The sequence below is a fragment of the Aquarana catesbeiana genome, linkage group LG09 (genome assembly GCF_042186555.1).
Source record: "Aquarana catesbeiana isolate 2022-GZ linkage group LG09, ASM4218655v1, whole genome shotgun sequence".
Lineage (NCBI taxonomy): Eukaryota > Metazoa > Chordata > Amphibia > Anura > Ranidae > Aquarana > Aquarana catesbeiana.
The window spans coordinates 258541328-258556110 of NC_133332.1; the positions used below are offsets into that span (position 1 = coordinate 258541328).

The 14783-nt window shown below is 44.3% G+C and overlaps 1 protein-coding gene across 3 annotated transcripts in view; it reads left to right on the plus strand.

The window, feature by feature from the left end:
* The window catches only part of WHRN (whirlin), a 295443-nt gene that overhangs the window by 207910 nt on the left and 72750 nt on the right, over nucleotides 1–14783 (plus strand). For all 3 annotated transcript variants that reach the window (XM_073600268.1, XM_073600267.1, XM_073600269.1), the window contains one exon: nucleotides 5674–5706. In XM_073600268.1, the coding sequence (XP_073456369.1) occupies nucleotides 5674–5706 (33 nt within the window). The remainder of the gene's footprint in view (nucleotides 1–5673; nucleotides 5707–14783) is intronic.

Genomic DNA, 14783 nt, shown 5'->3' on the forward strand with positions numbered 1-14783 from the left:
GGGAAGAGAGAAGGGCCCTACGGGAATTAGAAAATGCAAAGGATATTGTTATTAAAGCAAGCGATAAGGGAGGCAACACGGTCCTTATGTCACATACTCTATATGAGGAGCAAACCATGCGCCTTCTCCGTGATGGATCTACATATCTACGTCTATACCAGAACCCCTTTCCCCAAATGATATCAGACTTAAACTTTAAACTTGAACTAGCCCTTGAAGCAGGTCTAATTACCAAAAGGGAACTCGAATACCTCAGAGTCAGTGAATTCAACATCCCTACCCTATACACAATTCCTAAACTACATAAGTCCATTACCGACCCCCCGGGGAGACCAATTGTATCAGCTGTAAAGGGTCCCCTCGAGAGGGTCGGTAAGTACGTGGACGCACTGATTAAAGAACTTGTACATGAACTACCATCATATGTTCAGGACACACGGGATGTTTTGGGGCACCTGGAAGACATATCGATACCCAAAGGTATGTTACTGGTCGGAATTGACGTGGAGTCGTTATACACGTCAATTCCGCACAGATGGGGACTAGCAGCGACACAATTCTTTTTGGAAAATAAATTTCCGTCATTAGCAGGCCAAAATGAATTTATCATTGAACTATTGCAATTTATGTTAGAAAACAATTATTTCCAATTTCTTGGGATATACTACAAACAAATTAGGGGCACATCGATGGGTGCCCCATGGGCCCCATCATATGCATGCCTGCACCTTGGCTTTTGGGAGTCTGAGTGTGTGTACCCCTCGTTGATGTACCTCAGCCACTGTCGTTTGTGGCTGAGGGACATCGATGACGTGATCATGATTTGGGACGGCCTGCCATCTGAATTGACACAATTCATTAATGAACTTAATGACAACGACCGTAATATTAGGTTAACATATACGTATGACACCAATGAATTGTCATTTCTGGACCTTACGGTGTTTGTCAAGGATGATAAGTTACATACAAAAACCTTTCGAAAAGACACAGCGGCAAACACTTTACTGCTAGCGTCCAGCCACCATCCCGCATCTCTGAAACGGGGTATCCCCGTGGGACAGTTCCTCCGCGCAAGAAGGAACTGTTCAGAGGAGGGGGATTTCCACAGGGAAATGTATGACCTACATGGGAGGTTTCGTGATAGGGGTTACTCGCATACGGACATCAGACGTGCTAGAAAAAGAGCACTACAGACAAATAGATCGTCTTTGTTGGTGAACTCTACTAAAGAAAAAGCAAAAACCTCAAGCCACCCTCCCCTTAGAATCATTACCAAATTTGGTACCCAGTGGGACCAAATCAAAGAAATTCTGGGCCGACATTGGCACATTTTATCTGAGGCCCCCATTTTGGGAAAGCTTGTCAGCAAAAAACCTCTGCTCACTGCCCGTAGAGCTACAAATTTAAGGGATCGCCTGGTACACTCAGAGTACACCCGCCCTAAAAAACGCAGCTGGCTTACTGATCTTCCACCCCTTAGGGGTATGTACAGTTGCGGTAGATGCCATATATGTAGACACGTGGATAGGACGGATGTGTTCGCCAGTTCTGACAATAAAAGACAATTTAGAATCAATAATTTTATCAACTGTACAACCACACGGGTAGTCTATATGTTGACCTGCCCGTGTGGCCTTATCTATGTTGGCAAGACCAAAAGAGAGCTAAAAGTCAGAACTGGCGAACACATCCAAAGTATTATCAACAAGGATGATGACCGGCCACTATCATTGCACTTTCTTGATAAACATGAAGGTAAACCGGATGGCCTTAGGGTTAAGGGTATATACAAGCTTAATTTGCCCCATAGACGTGGAGATTTTGATAAGATCTTATGTCAGAAGGAGAAGATGTGGATCTTCTATTTAAACAGCATGCAGCCTTTTGGATTGAACAATGAATTTAATTTATCCCCATTTTTGGAACAATGACTTAAATATTCACAATCTAAATGTTCCCATCCGAAAATTGATTGGTTCTAACTGAGGATCCACATCTTCTCCTGCCCATAACGGGCAGCTTTTAAAGAAAATTGACTGTGTGTAGTGTTGCTCACGACCATGTCTCTGCTCTCTACACGAATATCAGCGAGTGACATGTGAGACGTAACCTATGCGAGACAGTGGCCCATGACCTCATTCCATCCCAGCTTGCCTCGATCATTTGGCTACCAACCAACTGATTGAATTGAAGCCGCACTGCCCCCAGATTATGAAATTTTCATATTTTAAATTATAATCTGTACAACAGATTATTCTGTTGTTCCATGTGCGGGTAATACCAGTGTAATGCCTATATGTAACTACATATCCGGACTATCCGGAATCACTTTGTACTAATTTGTCCTATGCGACTTCACAGGCAATCTCACTGGTAACAATGTTTTTATCCCGTGTGTGGATGACAATACATGGGACGTGAGCTGCCATTTAATCTGGCCAAAGCGATGGTTGGTTGCATATATTCATACTCATTATTTTTATTCCGTGTGTGTATGCCATGCAATTTTTGATCAACTATTGGGACATCTCTGTTTATTGTCAGGATGATGATATGTGTTGCAATTTAATTCGGAACAATAGACTGTTCCCCCTTGCTCCCATATATCACTATTTTGACTATCTTATTATTATTATTATTATTTAGTATATGGTTATATATGCACGGTTTGTTTTTGGAAATGCAGCATTCCTCAATTGGCTTTTATGTATTGATAGCAGTTGCTTGACAAGCCTTTTTCCGTTATTTCATGATGGTAAGAGATGCAATATTCAAATCTGACCACATACACAAGTCAATCAGATTGAATCTCTATGTATCCATTACCCTCAATGGTTTTGTCTAAATAGATGTATGTATGGGTGTGATTGGCACATTCTTGGTGATTGCAATTATGGTCAAGCTATGGTATTCAGGTGTTAATTAAGAAGACAGGAAATTGAACACTAGCCCTCTGGCTATTTAAACATCCAGCTACTGATACCACATTAGCTCTGAGGAAGCTTGGCAACAAGCGAAAGCGCTCAGCATTTGACCCATGTGCAGGTGGCACACAGACTCTCACACTCTAACTACAATATCCTTCCAAATTGGATGTGAACATCTCTAACGATCCTGATCGGATCAATCAAGATTTGGGATATCAGGTGAAACCTCTGCGGTGAACACGGACGCCGAGCGTCTCTCCGGATTGCTTATACCATTGGATATGAGACACTAACAATCTTGACCCTTGTGACTCACCTTACCTTCTGCCGGAGGATACCCGGAAGTAACCCGCTCATGCCCACAACAAGCTAATACCGCATGAGCGTGTTTTCAAACCCACACGAACGCGGCCATCAGCAACTCCTTTGGGCTCTACTCCTTCTTCATTGAAGACGTCAGACGGTGAGCTAAAATGTACCCTCACATTCATGAGGCATTTTGTTTATGGCCATCTTCCGTCCATCCTTAAAAGCCCTCTATGTGAGGTTGCTTGAGTTGCAATTGTTCACCACACAATCAGGACACCGTTTCCTTCCTTGGCTCTGGTTGATTGACACATACATATGTCTAACCAGCCATTGGTTCACATCCGAGGGGACTTTTGTTGTGTATTAGCACTTGCACTTTACCTACAAGGACCTAGTCTACCCACTTATGTAGCCAATCCAGCTCTGGAATTCCAGTGAAATAGTATAGACCCGGGTCTCTAGTGACTTTAATTGATGAGTGTGAGTGCATGAATGCATGAGATATATGTGTAATGTCTGTGGTGGCCACCAGCACACAATAGGACTTTTATCTGCCCTATTTTTAAATACACATGGTTGTTGGATTATGTTTCTACATATTGTGACACAATAAAGTTTTTGTAGGTTCAACTGTTTGTTCTTGAGCGGACCATATTTTTTTTTGGGGGGATCTCCTCTTGACCCCTTCCTTCCCTTTCTTATATATGCTTTATGGTCCATTGAACAACCGTTTGACAGCTAGTCAGCTACATACCACTGAGTTATATGATTAATGATACGGGTGACATGAGGGACATATTAATTTGATTAATTACCACAGTGGGAGGGAATTCCCCTTCCCCCGTTTGTCACCCCAGAACCTACTATTGGACGACTTTAAGGTGTCCTTCCCCCCTTTTCTTTTCAAATAAAAATGGCTGCTGTCAGCCGGTCAGTACTTGGTACAGGCTGAGCATCTGCCACTATTTGCATGCGCCTGTCATTCTAGCTGCCATAATCCACCAATTCTAGCCACAAGAATCCACTGATTCTAGCCACTGGAATCCAGTGTATGTGGCTACATGATGGTGAGAAGGAGGCTTTACAGGTTAGAAGAATGGGCTGGTTGCTTACATTAGAAGGCTGGCAAGCTGCCAAGATCTGATCCCATTAGAAAAGACAGTGCTTGTCTTGTGAATTGTGAAAATGCATTTCTCCCCCATGCTTATAGAGAAAGAGAAAATAAGGAAGGCTTGTTTTAAAATGCTTTTACTGAAATTTGTATGATCTTGGCACAAGTTCACTTTAAAGCCTAATATGCCTTGGAAATGTATTATGGCAAAGGGACTTGCAGCCTGCTCCATTGCCAACGACCAGAGCAAGTCCCTCTGCTCTGGTATCTTTTCAAATATTCTTCAGCAGGTTGTCCTCAGTTTAAAATTTAAAGCCTTGATGAAGCAGGATTCTGAACCCCTAAAACCCCTCCCTTCTCTAATGATCTAAAAAGCTTTTACCACCGTCTTTATCTCCATTTGGGAGATTTTACCATACTTCCTGAAGGGTGGCAGAGAGAACCAAAAAGTAGGGAATCCTCCCCACTTCCTGTTTTTTTTGAGTGTCAGACTGACCAGGACATGGAGAAAGTCCAACAACGAGGACAAAAAAAGCGATAAAAACACCTTTTCATATGGAGTGATGAAAGTTTAGAACCTCTGTCTGGGTTTTTTGCTAAGCATCTATAAGTTCCTCAAACCATACTGCGGACACCTCTTGTATAGCCTGATGTATCGGTGGGTGCAGGGTAAACGGTGGTCCGTATCAGTCCAAAAATGCATTGCACACCAATTAATTAAGATGAAAGACTGAAGTCCCATATCAGCAGGAGAACCACCAAGGATTGAAGAGCATGGCGGCCCTTTTTGTCAAGGTGACAAAGGCTTGTTATCTTGATAAAGAGGGTGGCCATGCTGTTCAAAACCTTGGTGGTTCTCCTACTGATATGGGACTTCAGTAGACATCTTTCATCTAGATTTGTTGTTTAGCATGCTGGCTTTTTTATGTTACAGGATGGATATGGTGCCACTGTTTAGCCACCTACCCTTTTGCCAGGATATACAAGGTCTGTGCCGTATGGTATGGTAAACTCAAAGATAGTTAGCAAATTAGTTTGTTTTTGCATTTTTGGGTGTTTTTGCTGTGTTTTCCTTAGGAGGTATGAGACAGGTGTCAGAAAGATCAGGAAGAAAAACTTCCTCTACATACAAACACATTCTGTCCAAAACTAAAAAAAAATTTCTCTGAAAAGTGGCGTTAAGGGAATTTTATTGGTTCACTCCATGCCCATTAGTGCTTACTCCATGCCCATTAGTTTTCAGTAGAAGGCATTAATGTTTGGTGGTAATCACCCTGAATGACTATGTTGTTTTCACGGTGTGTTTTTATTCTTTCGTTCCAGGAGCGTCTCCTGTGGCTGCTGGATGTTATGGAGGTCAGTAGAAACTTCCAATCTGCATCAGACTTTCTGGGATTTTCATTGTTTACAATGGCACTGGCAATTATTCACATTGGTAAACTGGATCTGAGACACAGCCCAGATGTTAGGAGCACATTGGCTAGCTGTTACTTATATATGTCCCAATGATTTAAAGCCCAGTGGGGCATGTTTATCAATGAGCACTATTGCCAATGGGACAGAACTTTAGACCAAAAAGATTGAATCTCCCTTTTGGCCTAGGGTAGGAGCCAAAATTTTTTTTTTTGGGTGCGGTACCGCAAACAAACCTGGCCCCCTCACAAACCCCAACCACCACCCCCGCCCCCGTTGCTTGATCGATCGCTCAACCATCCACTTACCCCATCCAGGTCGCGGCTTTGGCGGCTTCCCCCCTGCATCTCCTCCTGAGTCCCAGTGGTCACTTCTCCTTCCGGCCGATCGGGTCTTAGGACTCCCAGCCAATCAGGTCTTAGGACTTCCGGCCAATTGGATCTCAGGACCTGCTTCCTGATTGGCCAGGAGGAGCAGCAGGAAGAAATTAGCATGTGAGTGGGCTCGGGGCGCAGTGCTCTGCGCCCCAAGCCCAGCCTTTTTGAATCCAATTAGAGCCTCAGGCTATAATCATGTGCTTACCCTGCATGGAGATTAGGGTCCGGGCGCATGAATTAGGGGGCGGCGCCCCTTATGAGCGGCCACCACTGGTAAGAGCACAATTACACTTTGCCATCAAGTTGCATAATGAACCTCAATGCAACACAAGTTAACAATCGATACAATGCAGCAGAATGACAAAGTAACAAGTCCAAATAATTTACAGGAAAGGCAAATGCATTACATAGCCTTGACCAATTTTGATCCAACATTTTTAGTTTTCTCTCTTTAAATCAACAGCACCTGGCACAGGAAAAGGCTGGTAGGCAGTGAGCAGAAAACATCTAGTAGCAGGAAGATTCCCCACAACACTAGCGAGCAGTCCCTATATTGGCCCTTCTCCTCTGGAACCTCTCCCTCATGCAAGGCACACTCTCCCTGTCCAGCAGGTTCCTGTTCCTGTCTTACACACACGCAAAATGCGTGCCAACTGCAGTGAGACAGTGCTTTTTATAAGCACTGCCCTCACTAAAAATGGCGGCAGGGGTCATCCGGGGCAGCAGCGTCCAATTGGACAGCAGCCCACCCAATGACATGTATGGAGGCCCAGAGGAATGTACATGGCCCTTGTCTTCCACTCTTCCACCTGCATGGTGGTTGCAACAGCGCCACCTGTGTAGGGAGGTCAACCTACACCTGCCTCAAGGATAACAAAACTCAAAAACTATGCAATATATTGCAGCCAACCAGTCCTTAGATGTGGGTGACTGCATTAGTCTTCATTTTCAGTCTAAGAACATTTTCTGCAAGTAAAAAAAAAACAAACTTTCGATCCTGTCCAGAAATGCTGCATCCTGGTCACATCATGTGAGCCTAACAGAAAGTACAAACAAGTTTACCTCTGTTCTGTAAACTACTAATCCCACTTATCACCGATGTAATGGAGAGGAACAAAGGCAGACATGTTTGAAGACCACGAGAAAAAAGAAAACAAGGGTGCACCAGCCATGTGCATTATCCTTTGGATGCAAGTTTATTAAAACCAATAATAAAAAGGAACTACTCACAAACAGCTGTGGAAGATCTCACAGAATAAAAGGTTTTCAAGTAACAGCATGCAGTCAAGGATGAGCAGGGCCCTCCAAAGATCCCAGAGGAATACACAAGGATAACTGCTAGCTGACGCGTTTCGAGGGGAACATGCCCTCTTCCTCAGAGCACAGCTATTTATTTGCTACTTGTCTGGTTATCCACTTGTGCAGAGGAGCCTTTTTCTTCATCATCATCAGTATGTTTGAAGTCCAGCCTGGGTGGCAACCAGTGGCGGCATGTCCATTAGGGGCTCAGGGGAGCCGCCCCCCTTTATCCATTCGCCCGGCCCCTAATCTACATGCAGGGCACCAGACTCATTGATTTCAATGGAGTTTTTTTTTTAAGCACATGCATGAGGGTAAAAAATAAAAACGATTACGGATCTTCTGTTTATATCATGTGATCAGCTGTCATTGGTTGACAGCTGATCACGTGATAAGGGGCCGGGATCTGTGAAAATAGATAATATTCTTCCAGCTTTAATTATTAATTAATTAAATCACTATTCATTAAGACTGAAAGGGAATGTGTATTTTGTTCAATTAATTCTTAGATAAACATGTAACAGAGATCAGCTTGGTGTCAGCCTTCTTATCAGAGTATAGTTTGTAATTATCAATTAGTGAAGTGTGCCCTTTACTTGATGGCTCATTTGGAATGATGTCTTTTAATTAAGCCTCATTAGTTGTGTGGCTTAGGTTGTGCTTGATGATAGTTAAGTGGGAACAATGTTTTTAGTAGAACTTCGGAAACATGGGAAGTGACAGTAGAGCTAGGTTTACACTTGAGGTTGGGGGCGATAAAAACACGCGGTTGAGTTGCCTTTTTAATTGCCGCTCCTTAAAGGGGTTTTAATCACTTCAGCTCCGGAAGTTTTTACCCCCTTCCTGACCAGGCCATTTTTTGCGATACGGCACTGCGTTTCTTTAACGGACAACTGCGCGGTTGTTGCAACACTGTAGCCAAATAAAATTGATGTCCTTTTTTTCCCCACAAATAGAGCTTTCTTTTGGTGGTATTTGATCACCTCTGCAGTTTTCATTTTTTGCGCTATAAACAAAAAAAGACCGTCAATTTTGAAAAAATAAATTTTTTTTTTACTTTTTGCTATAAAACACATCCAATAAAAAAAAAATGTAAAAAACAAATCAAATTTATTCATCAATTTAGGCCAATATGTATTCTGCTACATATTTTTGGTAAAAAAAATCCCAATAAGCGTATATTGGTTTGCGCAAAAGTTACAGCGTCTACAAACTACAGGTTAGATTTATGGACTTTTTATTGATTTTACTAGTAATGGCGGCGATCAGCTATTTTTAGCAGGACTGCGACATTGTGGCAGACAAATCTGACACTAAGTGACACTTTTTTGGGGCCAGTGACACCAATACAGTGGTCCGTGCTAAAAAAAAAATATGCTCTGTCACTGTATAAATGACTGGCAGGGAAGGGATTAACATCAGGGGCGATTAAAAGGTTAAGTGTGCTCCTAGGGAGTGATTACTGTGTGGGGAATGCTGTGACTGGAGGAAAACAGAGATCTTGAGTTTTTGCTTAGCAGAAACACAAGATCTCCATTTCCCCCCCGCACAGAATGGCAGTCTCCCTTCTTTACATAGGCAGACAGCCGTTCTGCCTCTCCTGTGAATGATCGTGGGTGACCAGTGGCCGCTGATTGGCTCCCTCTTAGTTCAATCACAGCGGGTGGGGGGTTCTGGTGGCGCGCGTGCGCCCCAGAGCCCTTGAAAAAAATTCATGATTTTGTGCTTAACCACTTCAATACCGGACTATAGTAATATGACGTCCGCAGATGGGATCTACCATCCTGGGCGGGCGTCATATGACGTCCTCGGCCTCCAGCCGGCATAGGGGGCACGCACGAGCTACCGGAGGCACGCACACCCGCGGCATCACCGAGGAGCCGATGCGCTTGCCCAACGCGTGCACCCGCGATTGCCGGGTAACAGAGCAGGAACGTAGATCTGTGTGTGTAAACACACAGATCCACGTCCTGTCAGGGGAGAGAAGACAGATCGTGTGTTCCTAGTGTATAGGAACACCGATCGGTCTCCTCCCCCAGTCAGTCCCCTCCCCCCACAGTTAGAATCACTCCCTAGGTAACACATTTAACCCCTTGATCGCCCCCTAGTGTTAACTCCTTCCCTGCCAGTGACATTTATACAGTAATCAATGGCCACTAATCGCTGTATAAATGTCAATGGTCCCAAAATAGTGTCAAAAGTGTCTGATCTGTCCGCTGCAATGTCACAGTCCTGATAAAAATCGCAGATCACCGCTATTACTAGTAAAAAAAAAAAAAAAATAATAAAAATGCCATAAATCAATAACCTATTTTGTAGGCGCTATAACTTTTGCGCAAAACAATCAATATACGCTTATTGCAATTTTTGTTTACCAAAAATATGTAGAAAAATACATATCAGCCTAAACTGAGGAAAAAAAATTGTTTTTTTTTTAAATTTGGGATATTTATTATAGCAAAAAATAAAACATATTGTGTTTTTTTCAAAATTGTTGCTCTTTTTTTGTTTTTAGTGCAAAAAATAAAAACAGCAGAGGTGATCAAATACCACCAAAAGAAAACTCTATTTGTGTGAAAAAAATTATCATAATTTCATTTGGATACAGTGTAGCATGACCGCGCAATTGTCATTCAAAATGTTACAGCGCTGGGAGCTGAAAATTGGTCTGGGCAGGAAGGAGGTGAAAGTGCCCGGTATTAAAGTGGTTAAGGGCCGCCCTGCCACAGTATATGCCTATGGGGTGGTTCTCATGCGGTTAAAAAGGCACAAGGTTTTTTTTTGTTTTTTTACCCTAATGCATTCTCTGCAATAAGGTAAAAAAAAACCTTCTCTATACAGCCCCCCCCATACTTACCTAAACCCAATCTCAAGCTAGCAACGTACACAAGAGCAGTGGCTCTCTCATCTCTCTCCCTCCTCATTGGTTCAGACACAGCAGCAAGAGCCATTGTCTCCTACTGCTGTCAATCACAGCCAGGGAGGAGGGAGTGGGCGGGGGGGGCCAAGCCACTGTGTGTGTGTCTATGGATACACAGATCCAGGCTTAAGATCGAGCATATGAGTGTCCCCATAGCAGTTAGCTTGCTTTGGGGGCACTCAGCAAGGGGGAGGAGCCAGGAAGGCCAGGGGAGGACCAGAGAAGAGGAGGATTGGGGCTGCTCTGTGCACAACTAATGCACAGAGCAGGTTGTAAGTTAACATTTTTTTTTTAAACATTATTGACTTCAATATCACAAGTTGCAAAGGCAGACAAAAGGGGTGCACACATGCAGGGGCTACTGCAAAAATTATCCCTCCAATTGCGTTAGGCGGGCAGTACCACCTGCTAAACGCAGCCCATTCAACTGAATGGGGATGAGCTGCAACTATGTGCTTTGCGCGGTGGTGCAGATCTTCAGGGGATAAATCAGGACGTGGGGAGATGACATAGCTCTGGCTCTTTTTTTTTTTTTTTTTGCTGCTGGAATCTGACTTCCTGTTAAAGGGTGGCTACATTCATTCTTCATGCTCCATGTATGGAACATAGCCACCCTCTCTTGTTGGCTCCTGAGATGGACTATGGAATGTGTAGTGTGCATAGAGTAGTGCACAATCCTCAACAAATGTGCGCTGCTCGCTATAAACAAACTGAAGTGAGGGGGACAAGAAGAGGCTTAGGAGCCAATAAAAAAGACATCACAAGGAGGAAGAAAAACACAATAAGAAACAATTCCATGAAAAATAGATTACAGAATATTAGGTAGTGGACGAGTTTGGATTATTTTTGGAGAATAAGGATATCACTCGGGGCCGATTTCCTCAAGGCACATAGACTGTTGCACTCGGCAAGAACAGTTGCTCCAGAGCTTAGTAAATGAGGTGAGGCTCTGCTGACTTCCATCATCCAATCGTGCGCAAGCAAAAATGCAGTTATTTAAATTATCCTTGCATGTGATTGGGTATTCTTTGCAAAGTGAATCTTTACCTCATTTACGAAGCTCTGGAGCAACTGCAAAGTGCACAGTTTATTTGTCTTTAGTAAATCAACCCTATAGTGTCACTTTAAAGTGGTTGTAAAACTCTCCAAATGTAGCGGTGTCCCCGTTGGGTCGCTGCGTGTTTCAGCATCCACAAATCACCCTGCTTGGTCAGACATCCATTCCAGACATTTGTTTCCGGGCAATGAAGTCTCTTGCTTGTTTCTGTTGTTTTTATTAGGGGATTAAACTTGGATGGGAAAAAGGGACATGGGATCCCCAAAGGATAAATCTTGTCTAACTGAAATAAAGTTGGTTGAAATCTGAATTGACAGTCCCTTCTGCTTCACATCTCCTCCAGCACACTACTTGAGATTAGCTTGCTTTCCTCCCCTGTCCAATTCTAGATTTACGGTCACTGCTGGCACATGGCTAGGCCTCACTCTGAATAAGTCCTAACATTTTCCTAGTAGCCTTTTGCGGGTGGGGGTCTGCAGTCCCCTTAGTTATAGCAACCATTGTAGATAAAAAGGATAATTGTGCTAACTGATACTTGGTGGTCTACTGCTCCCAGAAAGTCCATTGCAAATCCTGCCAACCCTCCTGGCTGCAGCGACTTGACTTCAGCACCACAGTCTCCACATCCAATCCTGGCATGTCTCTCCCAGAGCTTCTCACTCACCGACCCCGGCATGGATCCCTCCTGAATGACTTGCCTGGCAGTGCTCCCAACTGTCCTCCTCCTGCTCCTGTTTCAGGACACCTCTCAATGACCGTGTAGAGAGAGGCTCCCTCCCGGCTCCAGGCCAGAGTTCACCCCCCCAGAAGGGGCTTCCTCAAAGGCCAGAACAGTCTAACACTCCATCATCTCAATTCTTCCACCCGACAACAACCTCCCAGCAGGCTGACCAGAGCATATATAGAAGGCCTGCCCCCTGCCAATCCTAGTTGGGGATTGGTCAGGGCTCCATGTTACTCTCACTCTCTGCCCTGCCTCTTTTGCAGAACCTTCTCACTGGAAACAAAGAAGGCGCCAGAAAGCTGAAGCACATGTCAGTCACCTGCTGCTACCCTAAACCCCTGCCCCCAGATCAAAAACAGCTAGGCCTGCCTAAATTTACCCGCACTGGCAGTAAACACAAAAACACTACTCTAGCACCTACCTACTTAAGGTAGAGGGTGCTACACATATACCAAGTGAAGTAACTGGCCTCAGGTGATAGAGATTAAAACAAAGCCTCCTACATGAGTTCTACCTGTTTATCTGCAGCCTTCAGGAGGCAGGTGGTGGGGACCTGATGTCACACACTGCACAGAGCTGAGTGTAAGCTGAGACCTGAGTGGAAGGAATGGACCCCCCTCTACATAGTATCATAGGGAAACATGCACAGCTGAGGCTGTCAATCACACGCTGTGTGCTGGAGTCGGGGACAGGGCCATTCTCTGGGATTGTCTGGGGTACGAATAAATGATCAGAAGTGGAGATAGCAGAGGGTGGAGAGAAGAAAGGCCAAAAATCATATTAAAAGTGTTACTAAACCTAAAAACGTTTTTTACCTTAAAGCGGGGGTCCACCTATCTATCGTTTTTTTTTTTTGGAGTTCTTTCACAAACTTTTCTTCTCATGATTATCTACTCACATGTTCTGTGTAATAAGTCCGCCTGTGTCCGATTTCATTGTAAAGAATAACTTATAAAATTCACTGAAGGCAGTTTCCATCTTCATTGTGGGCATTCGAAGCCCACAAGCATGTATTTCCTGGATGCGGTGAATGCTGTGCTCCCAGCATTCACCGAGATGTTGTGATGATACTGTTGCACAATGCATGCTGGGAAGCCTGAGACTAGCTCCCAGGGGACTGTGGAAGGTCTGGGAGAGGCTAGAAACACACCTACTCCCATGGGAGGAAAACCAGGAAGTGCTAAGAAGATTAAAAAAAAAAAAAAGGTAATTACGGCGATTTAAATTTTTTTACACAGCATGTCAGCATCTAGGCAAGGAAGAGAATGCATAGAGATAATGTTCAAAATTTGGGTGGAACCCCGCTTTAATGCATTGTTTGCATTAAGGTAAAAAATGTTTTCAATTTTCCTGTGCCCCCCTTCCTCTGTGTGTAGAGGAAAAGAGGGGAGAAGAGATCAGCGCTGTGCACGGCTGCATCTTTTCTTCCCTTACTTCCTCTTCACACAGCATTCGAGAAGCAGCAGGAGCCAATGGCAATACCACTGCACAGAGCAGACAAGTATAAAATGTTTATTTTAATAAAAAAATAAATGACTTTAGTAACACTTTAAGCAGTGGCGGCCGGTCTATAGAGGGCACACGGACGCCGCCTCCCCTATCCAGGTGTCCAGCCCCCTGATTTAAATACCAGAGTACCAGAACATGGATTCCAATGAGGGGGGGGTGGTTTTTTTTGAAGCACCTGATTAGAGCCAGAGGCTCTAATAGGCTTCAAAAAAAAGGGTGGCCTCGGAGCGCAGAGCATTGCGCTCCGATCCCACCCTGTTGTGTGACGATAGTGAATGAATTTTCACTATTTTTCACACTAAAGTTCCTCCCTGCCAATCAGGAGGCAGGTCATGAAACCTGTTTCCCGATTGGCCAAGGCATCAGGCGATCCTCTTGGATGCCTAGCACTGTGGCGGAAGAGGAGACACAAGCGTGACACAAGACACAAGCTTGAGGAGCTGCCGCTGCCCGCACTCCAGGGGGGGAGGAGGGGACACCACAGCCCCACCACACGAGCGGATAAGTGCCAGACCGCCCGCGGGGGTGCTGCCAGTGCTGTGCCACCGGGGGGGGGGGGTTTGTTTGCCGCCCCTCCAAAAGGGGAACCCGGCAGCCGCCACTGACTTTAAGTGCTTTGGATTGAGGCACGTACGCACTATAAAGGGAAGTGCTTTGTTCATTTTTAATTTCAGAGGATTACAAGCACTTTACGCTTCAGATAGAGTTGGGAAGGGTTAAAACTATTTTTTATGCATTTTCTTATGAAGAGTCTCAGAATGATTTGCGGGTGACACTGCTAGCAAAGCCCCTGGCGTTCTAATTTCCCGTAATGTATGCATCATAGTTGTTATGTAACTACCTTTGCTTTTCCATTTTCAATTGTCTTCACTACCAAGCTCTTAATTAGGCGCCTGCGTTCCCATTGATCCCCTCCATTTCCCCCCCTGCCGCCTCTGGTTTCCTTTAAGCTCCTGACATTACAGTGACATTTCCCTGTAAGAACAAACAGCTGCTTATGTTTATTAGCATCTATCACATCCAGCAAAATGCCTTCTCGCATTAATCAAGCCATTTTAGAAAATGTATATGCAATTTCTATGCCGTGCTCGGAAAAACAGTCTTTGAATTTCAAGTTCTAATCTGCAGCTGTGT